This window comes from Lissotriton helveticus, chromosome 11 (assembly GCF_964261635.1).
Source record: "Lissotriton helveticus chromosome 11, aLisHel1.1, whole genome shotgun sequence".
In the NCBI taxonomy this organism is placed as follows: Eukaryota; Metazoa; Chordata; class Amphibia; order Caudata; family Salamandridae; genus Lissotriton; species Lissotriton helveticus.
This window is the reverse complement of record NC_136072.1, coordinates 913,471,227-913,494,883: the sequence shown is the minus strand read 5'-3', so window position 1 is coordinate 913,494,883 and position 23,657 is coordinate 913,471,227. Positions and strand designations below refer to the sequence as shown.

Genomic DNA, 23,657 nt, shown 5'->3' with positions numbered 1-23,657 from the left:
TAGTTGTCACTCGTAATCTGCTAGGCGCCAACGGCTGTGCTTGTCCATCCTGGCATTCAATGATACTGTCAGGAAAATTCCTTGGTGGACCAGCTGTTTTCAGAGGAATAAGGCCTCCTGGCACAGGGTCCTTGACCCCATCCCACCCTGTTCTGTTTGTTGCAGTACCACATGACTGTGGGGTTGTCCGTGAGCACCTGTAACAGCCCTCCCCTCCCTTTGATGGATGGTAGGAAGGCTTTCAGCACCAAGCGGATGGCCCTCTGCTCCAAACGGTTGATCTGGGGCCGGGAGTTGACCAGAGGCCTTTGATCGCTATCTCTTCCAAATAGCCGCCTCATCCCAGAAATGATGTACTGTCGGCTCTGTGTGGGGATGGGAAAGGGTTTTTCCGCTGACCCAATCATGGTTCTGCAACCACCACTGCACATCTTTTGCAGTCTCTTCTGAAATCTCAACATGATTGGGGAGTTTCCCTTGATGTTGTGTCCACTATTACTGCAGAGCCACAACATGCCACCTGGCGTGATTGACCAGCAGGTTGCAGGAGGCCATCAGTCCCAGCAGCCTCATTCACCTCACTGAAATACAAGACCAAGGCTGAATGATCGGCATCAAAGCCTTAACATCCTGGACTCTCTTTCCCGGGGGAAAGGCATGCAACCAGTTCATGTCCAAATGTGAGCGGCTGTGAAGGAGTCAGGTGAGACTTAGGCATGGAAAAAAACATTTGTACGTCTTATCTTAAAAAAACGTCTCAAGAGCCTGCAGAGGTCAAGAACTACCAGCCTATATCTTGCCTACCGCTTCCTACAAGGATCTTAGAAAAAGCCGTAAAATGATAATCTGATTACCTTTTTTTAGGCGAATGATCTTTTGGATCCATTGTAACACGTTTTTCAGCCACAGCACTGTACAGAATCAGCATTACTTGCAGCTTCTGAGGAGAGTCGAATGCAGGTGGATAAGGGAGGGAGGGCTTCCCTCAGTGTTTGATACGGTTAACCATCAAGTGCTTGCCAACCGACTGGAGAAACTGGAGATTAAGGATGCAGCTCTGACCATACTCCGTTGAAGAGGTGTGGCGCCGCGGCCAGGGCGACTGACTCCGGCTTCTGGGGATCACGGTGCGATCCCCGGCACCGGCGGCAGATTAGCCCAGCACCATGTGACTCTGGGCAATAGCTTGCTTAATCTTCCCGACAGCCCCCAGCGCCTAGAGACCCTTACGGGTGATTGAGCGCTTTACAAATGTGGATTATTATTATTATTATCCGTTCTTTTCCCGTCAAATAGAGAACAGACTGAGGTATTTGGAGGGCATACCTCCTCTCTTCCTTGTGAGGCTCAGAGGTCATCATTATCACCAACATTATTTAACATCTGTGTCACCCCCTTGGCACAAATCCTTCGATCTCACAGTTCTGCAATATCCTATGCCGATGATACGCAGATACTGGTATCAATTACATTTGAGGTAGACAGTGTAGACAAATAATTTAACAACTGACACACATTACAAGCTGAATGCAGGAAAATTGTTTCATGCTTAATACTGAGAAAACAGAGGTGATACTCTTTGGAAATGACACCTCTTACTGGAATGATTCTTGGTGGCCAGCCAATTCAGGTCCGTGTCCATCTACAGTTTGAAAATTGAAAAATCTTGGAGTCCTGTACGATGACCAACTTTGTTTTTCAGAACAGATTAATCATATTGCATCTTCATGTTTTTATTTTATGAAGATACTAAAAATTATCTTTCCATTCATTCCATTAGATATGCAAAAAATGGTAATAGCTGCCGTGGGTCTGTCAAAGATAGACTATTGTAATGCTCTTTACTTGAGAACAAATAAGCGTCTGGAATCAAAGCTTCAGTCTTGCAAAATGCAGCACCTCGCTTACTCTTAAAAATGTTAAAATTCAGTTCAATATCGAAGAGCATTAGGAACCTCCACTGGTTTCCTGTTCAGGATAGGGAAATGTTCAAGGCCGTATGAATTGTACATAAGGCTCTGCATGGATCTGGACATTCTATTTTCCAGAAGTCCCTTACATGACACATCCCTTGACATGACTTAAGATCATCAACCACCAGGTTGGTGGCTGTTCCTAAGGTAAAGAAGGCAAATTGGGGTAGCAGAAGTTTCTTTTATTTCGCTTGTAAGCTGTGGAATTCCATACCTTCTTCATTGGGGTCTCAAACAAATAGGCTGTGTTTTAGAAAATCCTTGAAGACCTGGCTTTTTGTTTCCAGCGTCAAGTAAGTTTCCTGTTATACCCGATCAGTGATAGCATGTTAGCGCTAAGACGCCTCAGTATTCACTCGCTTTAGAAAAAGATTACTTAATCACTTCAGTCAGGATGCTGTGTTTTACCTTCATAAGTGGGGAGCTGGGGGTTAGAGACTTAGCTCCCCCCCCATAGCCATGGCGTAGGATGAAGATTCTTATATGGCCGGACCAGGAAAAGAGAAAAGGGCTGACTGCGGGAAAATACCTAGCCCACTAGCATCTTGCTAGTCCTCGTACCTGATGTCATCCGCATAGGGCTGAGCAAACTCATCACCCTAGTCAGGATCGTTGTCCAACTCTGTTCCAAAAATGAGAGTATAAATAGTGTTGCCTGCCTGGTGGTAAGAGAAGTGCATTTGGTTGTAATGTCGGTTGAATTTGGACTGGTATCTAGTCCCCATCGGAAGGATAATCGGTACCACCTCTTCAGGCTGCACAGTCAGTATTGACATACTTGGGCCTGGATTGGGTATGGGCACCGCAGACTGCATCGGTACTGGAGCCAAGGCCGGAAGTGGCTCAGACTGTCTAGCTAGCGCCGAGGGTGTACCTGCCAACGCTAATCCAGATGGTAGGCCTCTCAGCTCTGTGGTCTCTTAAGGTGCGCTAGAAGGAGTCGTAGCAATCCGAAAAGCCGGAGCAAAGCTGAGCAAAACTCTTCGATTTGGTGCAGCCTGTCTGAAGGCCCCAGAAACTAAGGTTGTGCCAGAACCAGCTGTGGAATTGGCTCTGAAGACGGATACCTTTGTGAGTGGAAGCGGGACCATTGGCACCACCCATGTGCTTCATCAGGGGAGTGGGAATGACGCGAAGGAACTGATTTCTGCATCGAGTTTTATGTTTCTTGTGCTTACCTGAGGATTTGGAACGCGACAAACATCAGCTTTGAGTGCGGCTCCGTCGACTCTGGGAGTAGGACCAGAAACGGGCTATAGACATGGAGCGGTCCCTGCGCTGCGTTGTCTTGTACTTGGAGACGTAAAAGTTCACCTTGCGTTCCATGATGACCTTCAGGTTCATCGACATGCAGTCTTTGCAGGTCTTGGAGTCGTTGCTTGACCCCAGACACCACAGACAAACATAGTGGGGATCTGTCATAAACATTTGTTTGCAACAGTCTTAACAGGGCTTAAAACTGTTGTTTTGAGTGTGCAACATCTTTGCACACTGTTGAAAGAAATTTAGGCTAGGGTGCGGGACAGGCACTTTATAGGCCCCACACGTCACTTCCGGAAAGGGATGGTGTTTGTGCAGAGCTACACAGCGACACATTCCGGCACACAGAGGTACTTAGAAAAAAGTTTCCGGATCAAGTCTGAAGCCTGGGGAATATTAAAAAGGTGAAGAATCTGCAGCTAGAAGTCTCTATCAGAATTAGCATTTACAAACACCTACTTATTGTTACTCGAGCCATACTCAAACTCGCTGGTGCTGATTGCCTTTCTATCCCTTTTTTTTACTAATGAGAGTTGCACCCGTAGTCCTTGTGAGAGGTATTTAAGCACTGCTGTATACCACCAGATGTGTTAAGTGGAGCTTTCACTCATCTCCTTTTCAGAAGCACACCACACACTGCTCTCTGGCACAGCATGCGTTGCTCAATCAGACCACAACATACCCTTTCCTCTTGCATAACACAAATCCTCCTAACTGTAAGGATAGCTTCTCACATTTGTAAAAATGTACATAATTGGGGTGCAACAATATGGATGGGTTTATCATAGGGAACAAGAAAGTTAGTTAAGATGTGGATGATGACATGGGTATTCTGCATGAAACGGCACTCCTAAGGAAAGTTGTTAGAATGTAGCAGTGTGTATAAAATCTGGTTATTAGTGTTGAATGATGAAAATGAGGTGTAGGCGGGGTGGGCATCGTAGATTTTAGGTGTTTTAGGACTGTCGGTGAAACTAAGATGTGTAAATTGTGTAGTGAGATATGTTGATGGAGCTATGGATAAATTGCATGTAATGTAAGTCTAAAATCGTGGTAGTATTGGAGGGGTCTTTGGGAATGAGAATTGTTTAAAGTGTAATTGTAATGAGATGCGTGCAGGTGTATGTGGGGGAAGAGTCAAACTGGGCGAGTTTCTATCTCCATCCCGATCTGTGCTATGCGGGGTCCCTCAAGGGTCGGCTCTTAGTCCGACCCTGTTTAACATCTATGTGACCCCCCTGGCCAGACTTATAAGATCTTACGGGATGGAGGTAGTTTCCTATGCTGATGACACCCAAATCCTCGTCTCTCTCTCCCATTCAGATGTGCAGACCGCCTCCAAGTTTAGATCTTGTATGGAGGCGGTTGGTCACTGGATGATTCAGAACTCTCTCAAACTGAATGGGGAGAAGACTGAGGTGATGGTGTTTGGAGGGAACAATAACATCTGGTCAGATAGTTGGTGGTCCAACTCGCTCGGAGCTTGCCCTTCCCCTACAACATCTGCCAAGAATCTGGGGGTGATGATAGACCCGGTCCTGGATATGAATGGACAGGTGAGCAGAACCATCTCCACCTGCTGGGGCCTAATCCATATCTTTAGAAGGATTAGGAAATATCTATCATTAAAATCCAGAAAACAGGTAGCTGTGGCATTAATAAGCTCGCGGCTAGACTACTGTAACGCGTTGTGTGCGGGGCTGAAAAAGAGCCTCCTGCAGCGCTTACAGGTGGTCCAAAATGCCACAGCAAGATTTGTCTTGGACGCTCCCAGACGTACTTCGGCTACGTTAGCCAGGAAAACACTGCACTGGCTTCCGGTAGAATACCGAGTGCGGTTCAAGGTCCTGTGTATGACCTATAGAGTCATCACAAAAAATAGTGACTCTGGAGTAAGCTCCATCATCTCTAATTACATCCCTGGAAGGAACCTGCGTTCCTCCGGGAAATTACTTCTGTCAGCCCCTCGTATACGAAGAGCTAAATGGGGAATGAACTCCCTTTGGATCTCAGGTCCCTACCCACATTGCAGGCATTTCGTGGTGCACTTAAAACTCGCCTCTTCCTGCAAGCCTATGTGTAATGGATGATTGGTTCTACTTTTTGATTTTATTGTTAGGCGCCTTGATACCTTTGGGTTATTGTTTTTGCGCGTTATAAATTATTTTCATTCATTCATTCATTCAAGAAGAGTGGAATTGATAGGTAGCTTTGGATGGGGTGCTTTATTCTCAAGAGTGTTAGCATGGTAGAGAGAACCAGTGGGCCTTAAGTGTGAGTGAAACTTGATGGGTTGAATGAGGTGTGTGTTGACTATAAGTTGGAGCCATTGGTAATTATCTGTACAGTGAGCATGAGGATCCTGATGGGGGGGGGGTAGTTTATGTGTAAATTGGATGAAAGCATTAGGGTGTGGTGGTGAATATTAAGGGTGTGTTGTCTGTGTGCTTTAACCTGATACTAGTTGGAGACAGGGGTGTGCTCAAGATGGGCGAGTTGGATCCATTTGTATTGCAGAGGACTAGGTGGAACGGAGGACTCCTCAGGAGGCGTGAGAGGAATAAAGGTGTGTGTAAAACCCGATGTGCTGATGGTAACTCTTATCAGACCAGATCTCGTAGCCACTCCCACTGTTGCCTTAACTTTAACAATCACAGATTCTACTGGGGCTCTATCGTGGCTTGAAACAACTGAGCAGACACTGGAACAGCTGGAAGATCAAACCCTCTGCCACACACTTGCAAGAAACCCCTTTTTGCACTTTGTACCATCCCCAAGGAGAGAGTGGGCCTTGCCTCAAACCGATCCACTGACGAGAGAGAGGTGAGACAATGTGTGCAAGAATGCAGGGCAGAAAAGTGATAGAAAAATGGAAATACTGTTTTAACCTGAATTTACTTTATTGATTGTATTTCATGATACCACATTTCTAAATGAAAGCTAAAAATGTCTATGCCCATGATTTTCATAAGAGTGCTAGTGTGTCTTGACCAGACCTCATTAGTGCATGGAGTATAGTGTCCCTGCAGGCCCATCAGGGAGTGCCACAGATAGTGTGACTTAGCACTGGAAGCACACCACTGCCTCCTTGACTGGCCAGGGGTTTTGCTGCACTCTGCTTGAGCTGTGTCTGGTGTGAGTTAATGATTGGCTGTGCCCCTTCAGGAGAGTAGCTGAGTGTGCTACAAGAGAGAATGTCCAGCAGATGGTGGATTATGTTTGGTAGCTGAATGCACCAGCCAAGACAGTAAGTGGGCAACGCGTGACCAGTCACCATTAGAAGGCCATCAACCGTAGTGGGTGAGATAGGGCACAGTTGGGATGGCACTACCATGTCATTAGGGTGAGTCAGCCTCTGATCTCACAAACAGGGACATAGTACGACATCTAATTTTGGTTTAGTTTGAATTTGCTTATGCAATTTTGGCAAAAATATTCCACCAGTAACTCTTTTGGCCTTTGTACTTTAATAACCCTATTATCAAGCAATCGCTGTATTACACCTTGCTGCCATCTTTTAGCCGAATGTGGCAACTACAGTGCAGTCAGGGGCATGGCTTGCTTACGCCGAAAATCCCCATAGAAACTCTAGCCTGTCTGGAGGGGATTTATCAATCACCAGCACTGCAGCCATCTCCATTGTATCCCCAGTAGGAATCTGTAGCAGTCAAGCTGAACCAGGCCCAGGCTTTGCTGATCACAGAAATCAGACGGAGTCCCCTTCTACTCTAGAGTGATCCATGTGCATCTTAACTCCTCTACAGAACCTGGACATCCATGGGCTTCGGCGGTTAGATTGGGCGCTGGAGGTGGTCCTTCGTGTGCACAATCAATGCTCCTTGAGAGTTGTGGGACCGGAACCCAACCATAGAGCTTCAGTAGAGCATGGAAGTCAGACTTGGATAGGTGCAGGTTGACACTGCTTCTTTCTGCCTTTTTGAAAGTATAAAAATTACCTGTCTATAAACTACTTTAAAGAGGCACTTAATCCTGCGTCTAAGCTCTCCTAGTCCCCAAGGACAAGGGGACTGAGACCCAGACTGTTCTTTCTAGCTAAGCGCACACTTGACCATTCCTGCTTTATTTAGGGGCTCATTCGAACCAAATCGAGAACTCTTCGCTGCATAACTGGACTGCGGTCTGTTCATGGTCCACCTAGTGGACTCAGCGTGTGAAGTGGCTGAAGGCGACATATCGGCACTTTAAAAAAATGCTGCAGTAAATATTGACCATATATACAAGGGAAAGACAACGGTTGCTTCTTACCCCGGAGGACTAGTCTGCTGACCCGTAGATATGCTCTAGGTGTATTTAAATCAGAGTAAAAAGTACTGCTGCGGGATGGCAAGGTTACAGCACCTCTACTCCTCTAGTGCTCCATGTCACTCTTTATCCAGGATGGTCCATTTCATGCATCAAAGCTGCAGTAACTCTTCTACTGCCCCTTTTTAACTCATCATGGTGCACAGTGTACATATATTCAGTCGTGGTCGAAAAATACGTTTGGGGAATATTTTTCTTTTAGGGTAAAGCCTTGGTGTGACTAAACGTAGGACGCACAAGTAGATATTGTCTTGTGTAAACTGACTCCGAAATGGCAAATCGCCGTCTATAATTTTTTATTTAAAAACAGGAGTGTTCAAATGCCCAATCATATTTCTATAGACGTTGTCTTCAGCGTGACCTTCGGCCACGGCTCTTGCCGCCACTTGCCCCTGTAAGGCCCTAAGGCATCATAGGGGCAAGAAGTAGCCCCACCGCCCCACACACACCCACCTAAGGGAGTGTGGAACAAAATGCCTCCTCTCCTGGGATGCATAAAACTCGCGGTAGCAGTTCGGCCTCCACAAAGCATCGAAAGAGCACATACATTTTTTTAAAAGCACTCGTTTTCGATGCGTCATCATCATTGCCATGATTTTTTTCTCGTCACAAAAGGCCCTGCACAGAATGAATGGTTAACCGATGGCTGTAAACACACGGATACACAACAGGCAGAAAAACACGTGTCAGGAAAAAGCAAGAATAAAAGACCAAACGTGCAACTAATGCTGCTGAATACCTGATGCTGTCAAGCTCTGAAAGCGCTAGGCAAACAACCCTAGTTTTAACTGCACCGTACCCCCCCCCCCTGTCACTTTTGTAGTGATAGAACACATAGGATATTTCAGCTTTTGTTAAAAACGTGCAGATCATTACAAAAGCGTGCACCGAGGTGAATGATCATTGTCCTCATGGAGGGAGGGGATTCATTATTATTCCACAGTTTAAAAATCACTTGAGGCCTGCACCCCAAAATAATTCAGAAAGAGGTGATGTACGAGATGAAGCTAGAAACCCATGCACACAAGAGCTTTATCAATTAAAAAAAAAAGCTACGGAAGTACGGATTTTCATAAGGTATGTGAAAAAATCAGATCAGGTAACTCCACAATGAGAACTAAAAGTTAATGCAGAGCACTGACCATCTCCTGGACATGTGTCACCATCAGAAGTTGTAAGAAATGTCTTTAAACCATTTCTGAGAAAGTACAAAAGGATATTCAGATATCTTCAGATGTCTCTTCTTCAGTGGGATATGTGTGAGGTTAGTGTTCTGTGTCTTAGTGAAGGAAGAGTGTTCCATGGAGGTCTCTGCCTATCCACTGACAGATTCAGATGGGTCCTTGGCTCAAATGATTCTAGATCTCTGGTCCTGGCTTTGCCATTACTGCTTGTACTAATATAGAATGAGCACGTTCAGATACAGCCAGATCTGTTCCTGTGAATGCTTGTACCTGATTATTTGTGTGGACCTGCTCATTGCAAGGCTCTCCTGCACTCTTTTAAAAAGGGATCAAACCCCCTAACGAAGGCACGAGTAGAAACATTGTCTATGCAGAGTACCACCGAGGAACAAACACCTTCTAGGTGCAATTATTTCAAGGGAAGGCTCTGAATATAGCATTGTTTTAGGAGTCTACAACCAGCGGCTCTCATAGCTGTTCAGCAGTGAGAGACCAGCATTGCCCTGTCTGGTGATCCTTGGAGTAATCTGCTGATAAGCTCTAGAAGAAATATGCCTTCACGGGGCTAGTAAAATATTTTCAATGGTATGGCGAGAGACTGTCGATGTTTGCCAAAGTGCATTTTGTACATACATTTGATTTAATTTTGTTTATTGTTTCGGGTGTTGAAGCTCACAGAGCTAAGCCATTATTTGAGATTTGCTGAAAGGAAAGAATGCAAGCCGTTAGTGCATCAGTACAGGAAGAGGTGATCATGTAACCTACTGTAAATGGGCTACTGTGTGAAGGGAGAGCACATTACAATAAGGAGGCAGGCAAAGTCAGCAGGAGATGCCACTAACATTGTGAGCAGTTCCCTGACTGCCGGCATGGTACCAGATTTACTTTAAAAAAGTCTGGAGTGATGTCACGGCTAAAGAAAACATTATTGACTCCTGCTTCTCTTAATAATGTTCTGGCTATCATATGGCTTCCATGGTTGTCACAGGTTTTAGAAACACTGTGTATCCAACTACAATTTGTCCTTGAGGGACCTGAGATATGGGACTCTTATCATGAGGAAATTTGCCTCGACATGGCATTGAAACTTCCCTCGGGATGATAAGGATGAGCTACTATTGGCTGTGGATTAGCAAAACTTGTACCTGCTACTTCAGAATTCACCTGCATTGTTCTTTCCTCATTACATCAGGACCTTATTAAACTACCTGCTGGGTTCCCACGACGCCAGCTCAATCTGCGTTGCTATTACATTTTAATATTAGAAAATCTACTTCAGTTTCAACACTCCGAAGGTTTTAAAGCCTATACCTCTGTGGACGACAGCAAGCTGTTACTACTGGTCCGACAGTCAACTTTAATATCTGGAATTCTAGATTGACCAAGATCGTTCAGTCTTTGGGACCACTGGTTTGAAATCAAATACAGACAAGACAGCAGGAATGATACTGGTTCCTCAAAGTATTTCGTAATTACCTGCTGTCTGTCCTTGTCCCCATAAAGTTATTTCAATCAGCTATAACAAGCATTTGAAATGCAATAGGTCTCGCATTTATGCGAGTTTGAGCTATTGGAATTGTAAATGACAATGCCTTCTATTTATGTTTTAAAAACAAAAAAATAAATAAAAGACATTGTCATTTACAATGCCAATAGCTCAAACTCGTATACATGTGAGACCTATTGTATTGCAAAGGCTTGTTAGATTAGTGAGTAGAAACGCTCCCTTTCAGACGGCGTGGCAAAGTAACTAAATAAACGAGCGCAGCCGCTAAAGTGAAAGCGGACGCAGCTAGGAGGTCTAGTCTGTTCTAATAAGAGGATGCCCCCTGAAATGATGGTTATTTTTAGATTAATTAAATAAGTAAGCACTGCTGCTCAAGTGAAAGCTGACCGCACTTCAAATAACAAAAAATAGTGCTTACCGACTTATGAAGGAGACCATGTAACACCACAAGTAAAAGATCCAGTCCTCATGGGAGGTAACAAATGGCAACAGGGCGGTAACAAGGAGGAACTAACAAGCCTCATTATCAATCAGAAGCCAGCATTTAGCAAGGACAATGACACCAGCCTACGAAAAATATGGGAGGAGAGTAGGCGAGGCTTCCACAGCATACATGACTACTGCATGCCTCGCAGAGCGAGCCGCTCATGGATTTGTTTGAGTTGCAGATGCGTCTCATTTCCCACAGCGATGTGAGGGGTCAAGGACTGTTGGTATAAAATACATGAACTTCACAAACTGAGTTGCTTTCATCCTACTGCCTCCCAGAAGCTGGTGCGGAGTGCTCCATCAATGCGAAATTTGAACACAATAATGTCTTATTTAGAGGCCTTCTAAACTCTGAGTTGGCGCATCAAAGTGGGTTCAAAATGCAGTCATTTGTCTCATTTTTGGATTTCAGAAAAGATATTGAATCTTGCACCTGAGGAAGATTGTCCATTGGCCAACTATAAAATCCAGTGTAGATTTTAAAATGTTTACTCTGCTACTTTCATGGGCTGCCAACTAGATATCTTACATGAAAAAGCATCTGCCGTTGACTTTGCTGTTTGCTTCCATCAGGGAAGTTTGTGCTAACAATTGTGCCTATGTCTAATCACATAATTTGAATTTAGCGTAATCAGTGCTGAGTCCCAGGCTCTATAACTGCTTCTCATTTTAGCTTTGCAAGGATCACTCCTTGTTGTCCTTACGGAAAGACCAGAAAAGTTGGCTGATCTGTTGAAATGATATGAAATATCTTAAGCCTCTTAATCTTCCTGCACCTATAAACAGTTTGTCCGAGGGCTGCATGTTACAAATGGAGAAAAAAAAAATAATAATTAAATGAAGCGTGTCATTTGTGTGATGGATGAAATTCATTAGGCTATAAGTGTAAGAAGTAAGCCAGTATATAAGTAAGGACAAACCAATGTTGGCAGGCCAATGTCAGTGGCTGTGAGTAATCTGGGGACGTTGAAACTGCATGAGGGTGAATATCAATAAGAAAGGAGAAATAAAAGCTAATTAAGGCTGAACCAAGTCCGAGTTAGTCAAGGCAAGCAGGAATACACAACATACATACAAAGCGCCTTGAGACCTCTTTGGTGATAAGTGCGCTATATAAAAGCATCTGACATTTGACATTTGACATTTTCAAAGCAGAGACTTGATAAGTGATGTGGCTGATTGAGTTAAGTCTTATGAGTGAAGTGATTGTTAAAGACACATATTGTAAGCTCTTTCCAGAACATGATGAGTGAAGGGGTGCTGCACAGGTCAGGGGGAAGTGAGTCTCCAGCCTTTGGTCTGCCCCCCTGAGATGGATTAGCTCATGTCTTATTGCTTTCTGTCCACAGAGACTTGAGGAAGAGGGTTTCCTTACAGCGGATATGTGCATCCACTGAAAATTACACATTTGTGGGATACATATTCTAGAGGTTTTAGGTGAAGGTCTTTGTAGAATAAGTAGACCATCTTGAATATATATGAGCTTCCAGTGGGAACCGATTTAGTGAGATCAGCCTGAGATGATGTAGCCTGTGATGGAGTTGCTGCATGGTACATGGTTTGCAGAGAGGAAAGCTTTTTTTGGAAGACTCACCAGCATACCATAATCAGTTTGCAGAGGACCAAGGCCTGGACTCCAAAACCCATCGCAAGACAAGGATGTTGAATGCCTCTCAATAGAAAGATTAGATGGTAATAAGAGTAGGACTCTGTCTTTTGAGGGTTCTGTTTTATTATGTTAAAGACTTTTAATAGAGCGCTCTGCCACATGTTGGGTCACCCACCGCTAGGATGGAGCAAAGCAAAGAGCATGGACACTCATGGTCGGAATTAACGGAAAATCCAAGTTTACTTGTTTTCTAATCTCATTTAAGCATGAGTGCGGGGACATAGAAAGTCTGCCCCAAGTTTTGCCTTCTGAAATGAATGCCTGACAATAACATTGAGTTAGAGGAACACAGAAGTCTAGGTCAAGAGTACCAGGTAAGTCACGTTTGTAAGATCTTCCAGGATTTCCCCTCCAGAGATTTGTGCACTACCCTCTGAAACGATTCAGCAAGAAATGGTGGTGATTGATCCTGAATTTTCGCTCCGTGCCAGGACCTCCTTGGTCCTGGCACGGAGCGAAAATTCAGGATCAATCACCACCATTTCTTGCTGAATCGTTTCAGAGGATGTCACAGCAGTTCAGCAGAGTTAGCCATGCCTAAGTAGATAGTATATTGCTGTAGTCCAACATATATCCTATTAAATCTTCAGTTGTTAGGTACCATATAGTTTTGCTTTCTTTTCAATTTCACAATGCAGTAGAGACCATCAAAGACTTGTTTTTTTTTAGTTTAAGAGCCATTTGATTTGTGACACCCTGGGTTTTGAAGACCAGCAGGTTGGGCCCAAGAGCTAATAGCAGGCTATAATGAGGGTGTTTAAAGGTCTTAACTCGCATAGGCTGCTAAAATAACTGTTCTTTCAACATTCAATTTAAGCCTTTTCATGCCTGTCCTCTCCAGCTGCATTCACTGCTGGATCTGACGGATAGTGACACCCTAGCCCCGTAAACAAAAACTTGAGTTGGTTGTCATCTGCAAACGTATAGAACTGGAGACTGTGGAACAAATGATGGCTAATAGAAGAACGTCAATGTTGAGCAGGTATGGTAAAAGTATGGAGCTGAGACCTAGAAAGTGTGGCACTATGAAAGAAAAGGAGCAGATTTTCTGCAGTTCCAGATAAAGCCCATTGACCCGTGCAAGGGTTGGCTTCTGCACGAGGCAATGGCCACTACTCGAGTTTCCTCACCTCTTAAGTAACCCAATATGCACAGCCTAAGTAACCAAGTGCCATTTCTTCCATAAAAGAGAACTTCTCTAAACTGGTATCGTGTCATAAACTCGTATTACTATCAGATCTAAGATGTGAAAATCGGTCTATAGAAGCAGAGGTTGTGCCAAGAAATGGGAGAAGGTGTGGGCACCGTGGCGAGCCTATGGGGGACATTGGAGGGACATAAAGAGGCTGACGGGGCCTTGGCTGATCATAGTGAAGTGATCATCTAATTGTAATTCTTTTCCCCAGGTACGGGCCATTAACGGGAGTGAGGCTGGGTACCCCTTTGTATATGATCTCTTATGCCCTACCAGTTCTCCTGTTCTTCTAAACTACAATGTGTGAATATCATCATAATTCAAATATGCAAGCCTTTGTAAAGATCATGGTATTGTCTAAGGAGCTAATTTAATAAAAGGAATTAAAAAAAAAAGATCTAAGCGTGAGGATGCAAACTCCATGTTGGCTAATTAGAATTTAATGTAATTTTCTGAATAAATGTGTTATCAAAGGAAACATTCGAAACATAAAAATAATTTGTAATCTACTAACAGGATCCATTTGAGCTCTGAGATATTCTGGAGTTATCCGCTGTCCGTCTCACATGCCTAAGAATTCAATTGCTGTACAAACCTATAAGCTTTACAGCGAGGGCTCGTGACCCTTTTTAAAGGAATTCTAGTTTTAAAAAAATTGAAATGCGCTGTTTTGATTGTTACTTTTATTGTCCCAAAAGCCTAAGCTGTAGATTGAATGCTGTTAGAGTACATGAGAAGGGCTTACTACGTATAAAGCTTGTTAAGTGTTATGGTGCACACGCCCTGTTGTTTCTTACACGTTGTGCTGATTTTTGAGGAAAAGTCAGTCAATTTTACGGCTGCACAGTGGAGGTGATAGAGAAAAACTAGATACAGCTCCCAGAAGCCCTTTCAGTTCTTCTTTGCTATAGTTGGTAGGCTGACACTGTAGAGGTCTCAATTGATTTACAGTTTAATCAGGTCTTCATACCAGCTGACAGGTACAGTACGTTACCTCCCTTCACACCATAACCAAATGAGCCCATGGAGGAGTTCCAGTATTTCTTCTGTTGGTTCACTGTTTCCACTTCTCTTCCATCTCTTGGCTTTACATAAACAGGGCTGCCAGTTATTGAGTTCGTTGTGTTCCATTTTATTTGCTTTGGTTAATAATTTAGTGTTTGCAGCTTTCCCTTTCAACACATAATATATTTTTCTGAAGTAAGGTGGGGGAGACTGCAACCGGTAGGGCGCGGAGGCCTGCAATGTGACAAGGAAAGAGACAAAATTGGGATAACAAAAACAAATGGGGTGAGAAAAGTATAGGACAGTGAGTTAAATATGTAGGGAAGAGCAGGTTAGTGTATAATATAAAGGACAACAAATGCCATGACCAGGCTCCCAGCACTTCTTAAAGAACCAAACCAAACACTGAAGAGGAAATTGAGTGCCAACCTAGTAGAATTAGCATCTTTTATGAGCTTGCCTTAATTTAATGTGAGAAGGAATGAGCAAGAAGTATGCAAAGGAACTTGAGAGGCGAAGCGAAGACGACAAATCAAGAAAGAGGTATTTGGATTAAAGTATAACAGGTTCAGGAGGGTTGATAGATGGAGAAAAGATATTACCGAGTCATAAGAGCAAAGAGGAAGAAATCCAAAGGCAGGAGAAGAAGGAAGAAACGCAAGGGCCAAGTTTGTGAGGTACACAATGAAGACCAGTGAGAATGTATAGGGCAGACATGGGGAGGAGTGGGCTAGAAATGGACAGAGCAGAGGGAAAGATGGAGGAGATTCAAGGAAAGAAGTTAGGAAGAAAATGGGTTGGAATGGTGTAGGAGGGAAATGAAAAGAAAGTAGGCAATTTTATATACAAAGGAGGGGAAGAGATGGAGAGGTAAAAGTGAGAGATGGAGAGGAGATGCAAAATTGGTAGGAGCAGAGGGAAGATGTGTAGAGGAAACGACGAGAGAAAGGCAAGTGGATGTTACGGTAGAGAGCGGAGACAGAGTAAGAAAGGAAGATGGAGAGGAAAATGTTGAAACGGAAAGGGAAAAGGAAGGAGATGTAGGAGCGGGATGGAAGGAAGAAGGCGGAATGAAATAGAACAGGCTAGGGCATATACAAGGACAAATAATTAAATAGGGATGCAACAAGAGAAACATTTTTTGAGACAGCTGGAGAAGGAAGGGGGCAGAAAATGTAAGAAAATTAATAGAAAATGCATAGAAAGGACATGTAGAGGAAGGAGACAAAATGAAGGGAGAAGGATGCAAAAGGTATAGGAGAAAGATGGATGGGCAAAGAAACACAAAGAGCAAGAAAGAAAGGAGGCAGAACAGAAGGAAGGAAATGGAAAGGAATGAGGGAGATTGAATTACATAAAATGAAAATGTTTGGAGAGGATTAGGAGGGAGCGGTAAGAGATAACAATGTGCACCGGGAGGCTTAACTTATGTCTCTTGCGAGTATTTTATTTCTGCTCTAGTTTCTTTCCTCCTTACTGTCCTTGATTTGTCTCTCTTCCTTCACCCTCAGGTTGTCTGGGCCTCAGATATCACACTGCTCATCTCAGGGTCTGCCGTCCCAATTCTTCCAAGGCAGCAGCGGGGTGCAGGATCCTCCTAGCAGTGGACCCGGTGCAGCTGGCAGCTGGATGCAGCAGCCTCTGTTCCATGTTGGGGATCACTCACATACTTCGGTGCACCCATTCCCTCCATGGCTTCCTCCTGCCTGGCATGGAGATGTTCCTTTGGCTGTACTGGAAAACTCGCTAATGGAAGAGGAGATGCTGCAGGCTGGAATTGAGGCTTCTCTGCAGCAGAGTGGATTAGAAGACCCTGAACTGAAGCTGCCCAAGTCTTCGGTATCTGCACTTCGGTAAGTTCATCTGCTTCTGTGGGACGATGAAAGTTGAGAAGGAAAGGGACCTCAAAAGGGGTATGAGTAAAGAGGAAGTTCCAGGCAATCCATTCTTTCAGGCTTTGAGTGCCCCACAATACCAAATCACAGAATCTTCATCTAACTTCTTTCAACAATATCAGCTGAAAGTGAAAACTCGGCAGCCCCATCATTCTCCCTTCTTTCTACTCTCGGACACGTTCAAGTGCAAAAGAAATGCATGTTATTTTGCTATTTTATGTGGATGCATTGACAAAAGTTCTCCAGATTAAGGCGTAACGAATCACATGCCTCTCATCCACATGAAATGTTTCAGACAGTAGCACAGACTTTAAAGATGGCACTCCCATGTGTTGACGTTCGCCTATTGCAATTGGAAAACGTGACATCTTACATTGGAAAAAATATATTTTTGTTGGAAGTAGGCGTCCTGACATATAGTTTACCTTTTTGCTAGGCTGAAATACCCAGATTGTATAATAAGATTGCGTGCCTTAACAATGCGGTCTTTACTACGCCCACATCTATACCATGCATGCCTTTACCACACATGCCTTTACAACGAATTTTGTTGTAAAGGCATATGCGTGGTAAACATTACACCACAGCCCCCCACCCTAAGCCCTTAAACATGGCCCCCAGCCCTGCAAATGGCCCCACCCATCCCAAAAAACTATCTCGACCACAGCCCCCACTGTGAGTCCTAAAACTAACCTCCAGCCCTAAAAACTGCCCTTACCCCCTAGACCTAAAAACTACCCAATCCGCCAGCCCTAAAAACTACCCCGACCCCTTGCCCTAAAAACAACTTCGGCCCCAGCCCTAAAAGCACACCAGCCCCCCGCCCTAAGCTCTAAATCCAAACCCCAGCCCTTTCCCGATCCTTCCTGTCCTTCCATTCTCCCTGCCCATCCACTCTGAATTTAGAGCACTTACTGCTTTTACCACACATATTTGTGGTAAACGCAAGCGTGGTAACAGAACGTGTGGTTCCGTCCACGTTGTAAAAGCCGTTTCCCAAATACCCATCCCTGGGGAGCCAACACCTATCTTCAGTAGAAGTAGCTGGGACTAAAGCAAACCAAATAGGGGTTCAGTGCATCACACATCTCAGTACTTCCATGCCAGCTAATTATAGATATAAATCTATGGGCTAGATGCATCAAAGGTTTTTTCCCATTCTGTGTCTATGGAAAAATGTGTTCATGCATATATGGCCCTATATTTTATTAAATTGTATTTGATTGAATTGCCAGGGCAAAATTAGAACTATAATAGTGAAAGCTGTGATCAGTGGCTATTTTTACATCTAACATTGCTGATGACTGAGACTCTGGTTGTGGTCTAGATGATGTTGAGATAAGCAGATTCTAAGGAGCTGCCTCCAGAGGGCTATATGTGTAGACAGGATGGCCAAGAAGGTTCCATCACGCTCAGCGTAGCAAACATGACCTTCATCTCTCACATGGAGGAAAGGGGAGCGGCACAGCAACATTTTCAGTGGTGTCTCCAAATCTACTTGGGCTGGGTCCCCTTTCAGCCAACCAAGCAGTGCTGAGGTGCTCCCACAATGGCATAGAACCCGAAATCTGTGCTGAGGGGGAAGGGCTATGTTGCCCCTGAGTGTTCCATGGCTCTGTCAACTTACATCAAGACAGCCTATGTCTTTCAGCCGGCACTTGCTGTGTTATCAAATACAAGAGAGGTCAATAGTGCACCGTCCATTTGTCTCCATTGGTAGACTATATGCTATGCAATGACGCTGCCCAAGTAGGAAAGTTAAAGAGGCTACCATTGTACAATTCAAAATAAATTCAGCTTTCCTCCGAATGAATGGGACTTGGTGCCCCACAATGCAGGAGGCAACCCCTTGGCAATGAGAACACCAGTGGTTGTTGGTGTAGCTTAACACAATAGGCGGTTAGTTCAATTTGTTTTCTGCAGCACTCCATCTAGAGCCACAAGGCCAGATTTCTTAAACGAATCAAATGAGCAATTTTTCTTTCCCTTAGAAGACGTAGAAGATCCTCCATTTCTACCCATATGGGTAGGTGATTCTGGGACATTGTTTTATTGGCCATAAAGTGCTTGAAAACGTATTAGGAATGATTTTTGGACAGGCATGTGTTCTCTGTGAAGCTTAATTAAATCTAATGCTAACAGTTTAGGTTCTGCTAGTGTGACCTGCACACCTGAGCAGACAATTATTTGAGTCCACGGTCCAAAACACCCTGGTTAGGCCTTGGATTAAACACGATTGCTACTCAGTATTTATTAGAACATTATACTTCAGCCATTAGAAAAATGAATTATCACAACAAGGGATAAACCTGCCTTAGACCAATCACAAGGCAAACAATTGTAGTACTAGCAAGTTAAGTAAACTAATTTGTCCATGTAGTTTTGCCATGTTGTTCCTGGGCAGCAGTGTTTAAGAACGTACTACATCCAATTTGATGTGTGGGGATATTTCTCAAGATGAGTAATAGTGCAAAGATAAAATCTCCACAGAGAAATATCCAGCAGTAAAAATATGAAATGTAAGTGACTTTGCAGGTAGGTTCTTCTATTTATTTATTGAAAGGTTCAATAGAGTGAAGACCTGTCCCCATGTGAGCCTACAGGCTTCTCCATATCCATCTTGAATAACTGCTGCAGTTAATCAAGGAATGGATGGCTGATTACTTGTTAGTCATCTTCTCTTTTTCCCAAATGTGTCTGTATTCTCAGTAGGGGTCTGGGATAGTGCCCCTGGATAATTTTTCTTCTTTCTTCTTAAAGACATGGGCGAGAAGCGCAATAACCACATTTACCAGCTTCTCTTTAATGTCGGAGAGGGCATGAGCAGACTCTTCTTGGTTCTTTACCCAATGTATGCATAAAAAAGGGCCCATGAAAGTACCCAGAGCCTTTAGTTATATAGTTCTACAGATGTTTTTTACATGTGTTATCAGATTTAAATGGGCCATGGACAGTCCCCTCATATGTTGGGATTCAACATATGTTCTTAATTATGATGTAGAAACTCCCCATTGTAGGCCTTTGGTGCTCACTTTATGGAATACGCGTGTCTGAGCTAATACAAAGATAAAACAGGGACCTGCTAGGGTCTTTTGGACCCCTCTTTTTCTTAATGTTCCTATCTGTCCCATTCATTTGAATGTATCGATTTGCTTACCCAACATAGAGTTTTGCCCCCTGTGGCGAGAGACTGGTTTGTCAGAGTCTTTTCTTTTCTGGAATGAAATCAGAGTTTGTGATTGAGTGGTGGAATCACAGGAACATTAAAGAAGAACTGTTCTCCTAATCTAAAGAAGAAAAGGGTGTATCCTCGGTAGAGGAGAGAGAAAGGCTCCTCATGTTGTGCTGCCACGTGTGTCACTACTGGAATACTCCTTAGGGGTCTGGGCACAGTCCTCCTCTTGCTGTAAGGGGATTCCCAATGAGGCTAAGTGAGATTGGGACTGCATGAAGCTGTGTGGACGTTTTAGAAGAGGCGTTTTCGTTGTACGGTTTTTCTTGCATGCTTAGTTGCAGCCGCTGTTGGTAAGGTGGACTTCAGAGTAGCCAGAAGGCTGTGACTCAGATGGAAGGACCCAGTTTCTAGGGGGTGCTAGGTGTGTCATTTATACTACGATAAGCAATAGTAAGTTGTTAGCACTATGATCTCTAATAATTATAAAGAAATTAGTATTGCGTTGATAAGCAGTAAAAAAGAGAGAACTATCACATAAAATGCTAGTTACATTTTCTTTTTTGCTGCTGTTGGTTGGTGTCTGGTAAAGATAAGTTATTTCCTTCAAATTTCCCAACAATTGAAAACTGGCTAATTTTTTCATTGTTTTAATCCGATAAAACCACTGTTTTTCTCATTTTCCCATACTCCCTCTTCCCACCCTAGATTGCAGCAGCTTGAGAAGATGGGCTTCTCCACCCAACAGGCCGTGGTGGCCTTGGCAGCGACAGGCAAGGTGGAGGGTGCAGTTTCACTACTGGTTGGTGGTCAGGTGGGAGAGGAAGCTGTGGTGACAACAGATGCAAAGTTGCACTTCTCTGGAGAGCACAGAGAATCCAGGCTGCAGGACCCTTATCTGACTGGAGATTAAGGATGCGCACTACAGTTTGATAACATTGTGGTCAAGAAGACGAAAGAAGAGGTACCTCGAGACCATCTAGAATTGTGCTAGGAGAGGAGACCCCGCCAAGAGATTTAGAGAACTGATGGAGGTAGAGAACAGCGCAAGGAAAGGTATTAGAAGTATTAGCAGGATTTGTAGAGTGACTGCAATAATGGTGCTTTATTTCAGTGCTTCACTCAGGTTAACATACCACGGCTGGAGCCCTAGATGTATCCTTCAGCACACATCGCTTAATTCAGATAGCTGACACATGGTATAAAAGAAGGCACTAGCAGAGCCTCGGGATTATTACACAAGTAATGCTTGTGTGCTTTAAAAAAAATAATTATGCATAAAAATAATAAGTGTCTTTTGAAAAATATTCTTGTACTGACATGGAGATAGATGCCTCCTCAGCTGACTCCAGTCGCTTAGACAAGAGTTGGAATTCCCAAGTCGCCGCATGTGAGTTCCTCAAAACTTCCTGTAGCACCAGGGAGGTGACTAAAGTGGGATTCACCGACATCTCAGGGCATGAAGTGAGGCACCAATAGCGCATTCATATTGCCCAGGATGCAGGTGAGTCTATAAACCACTCTGACCACCCATGGCAAAGGTGAGATTTTCATTCTTCTTTAGGCTACCCTGGCCCAGGTGAATTGATAACCAACAGCACTGGCGAGTCTTCGATCTTTCATCCTTTCTCTTTGGTAAAACAGTGTCTGCCTGGACCACTCTCCCTGTACAAACATGGCCCAGATGTATTACTGAAGCCCCCTCTCACTGCTCAAGGCAGAGGTAAGTTTCTAAGGCATCTCCTAAGCAAGCATATAGCACATTGGCACATGAGTCTCTCATGTTCTCTCTGAATACCCACAGTGCCAAGTGAGTCTTCCCAAGCCTCCTCTGAAGACCATAATTCAGATGAACCACCTAGGACTCCTATGCCTGCACAAGGCACTGTTGACTCTCCCCCGCTACCTCTGGCTGCTAGCAGTACAGATGAATCTCCCATACTCCCTCTAATATTCGTGGCACAGGTGCGTCTCCATGCCTGCTATGACTGAACAGGGTAGAGCTGAGCCTCCCAGTTTAGGGTGGAGATGAGAGGTCAGGGGAAGGGCTTTGATATTTACATAATGTATGGGCCAGGAGTAACAGAGTCCTCATAAAGGGAGCTTCATCTTACACCTGCATCTTAGTCCGTTGCCTGCTCATGGGTAAGCGTGCAAGTAGGAAGGAGAAGGCACCATCAAACAATTTAATCTTAGATAAAGAAGGTTTAATTGAACTTCTGACTAATCTGCATCTCTCTCAAAGGCACCCTGAAGAAAGGAGTGCAGTGGCCCACATATTCTCGATGCATATTTCGGTGATCAAGGCATGTCTGGAGTGGGCATTCTTTATTGCACAGTTAATAAAAAAACATTATAAAAGATCATTAATGCATTTATAAAAAAATTAAAACAATTTAATAAAACCATTATAAATCAGCGAAAACAAGCGAATTAAATAACATTTCCAAGCTTTGTGCATTTGGAGTAGATTGTGAGGACTAAAAAGATTGATATATTTCCTTTGGTTAATTTTCAACCCCTTCCTGACTTGGCCATAACAACGATTTTAACAAACCTTGCTTTGCAGTTTTATATCTTTGCCGAAAACTTAATATATAAGATGTTTGTTGATCAGACAGTTTTATCACTTTGAATCCTACTTGAATTTGGGCCAATGAGGTAGAAGAAGTGAGGGCGAAAAACCGCTTAAACAAGGTCCATTGGATTGTATCCAGCCAACTGATCACAAATGCTGGGAACACCTCGCAGTTGGAGGTTAATGACAGCATGAACTTTGCCTTGATGACATCAAACGTGTTCAACTCAATTTGTTTGCCCGTATCAACAGATCAGACATTAAGGACGTTGCCTTGCTGAGCAAAGGTTCCTGTTTGGAACGAGACCTCCAGGCATTTGTAGGAGGAGGTCTTAACAATCTGTCCATTGTTCATTTGCCAACGACTTTTTGTGTGTTTTCGTTTACTAAAAATGAGTACATTTGATTTTTCATAATCTGCTGCCAGATGGTTATCATGTAGTTACTTTTTAAGGCATTTACGATTATTCTGACCACTTGTTTAATAAAAATTCGTTGTATCTGCACGCAGAGGCATTGGATTTATTAAACCTTCAAACTTAGAGGCACAAGCTCCGTGGTTAGCTAAAGATTTAGAGACATAAAAAATGTAGGGATTTAATAAGATTTTGGTTAAAACACAAAACTGTTTGAGGCCTCTTTTAATTTATATTTTCTTTTCAGGGATGTGTTGTCGCTGGGCTTAACCTGTATCCAGGTGTTCAAGTAGAGTACCTGTTTGACCTTTAACAATATATGTTATATCACATATTAACTCAGCTTGTACCAAAGTCTGTTTCTATTTATATTGTCACAGGCGGTTCTCCAATCAGTGAACCAGGCATAAAGGTCACAGACATAACGGTTCTGGTGATGCTGATGTAACATGTTGGCTTAACATTGAAAGGTCATGGTGTGATCGATTGCATTGATCCACGTGGCACTATTGTCCCTAAAGCCTGTTTGGTGCCATGGTATAAAGCTGTTATCATAGGCCCATTTGGAAATATCTTTTAATAGGAGGGTTCCATATAATTTTGCCTCTGTGTCTAGGAAGCGCTCATTCTATATTTTGAAGGCTCTTCCCTTGAGACCTTTTTAGGTTTCACCTACAGCGCAAATGAGCCTCAGTGAAAGCTTTTGTATTTTTTTTTATCTTAAAAACTGGCTTAGAGTCTGCCCATTACTTACCGATACCTACTATTGGTTGGCTACCACATCACTCTTGTTCCCTTGCTTTTTATTGGTCATGCCTCTTGCTTCTTGCTGATTGCTCACCTCCTCCTGCATTCTTTTCAGAACTTCGGTCTCTGATGTGAGGCATGGACCTAGTACAGCTTCCTGTTTGCGGTCAGTGCCCTTCCACTGGCCATGTTCTACTCCCTATACTTCTTATTTTTAATTTTGGCATGGGACTTTACTGCTCCC

The 23,657-nt window shown here is 43.6% G+C and overlaps 1 protein-coding gene across 1 annotated transcript in view; it reads left to right on the top strand.

Moving 5' to 3' along the window:
* The window catches only part of RHBDD3 (rhomboid domain containing 3), a 122,257-nt gene extending 99,501 nt beyond the window's left edge, over positions 1-22,756 (top strand). The window contains exons 4-6 of the mRNA XM_078667176.1: positions 5,891-6,056; positions 16,117-16,458; positions 20,381-22,756. Of these exons, the coding sequence (XP_078523302.1) occupies positions 5,891-6,056; positions 16,117-16,458; positions 20,381-20,585 (713 nt within the window). The 3' untranslated portion in view covers positions 20,586-22,756. The remainder of the gene's footprint in view (positions 1-5,890; positions 6,057-16,116; positions 16,459-20,380) is intronic.
* The last annotated feature ends 901 nt before the right edge of the window (positions 22,757-23,657 follow it).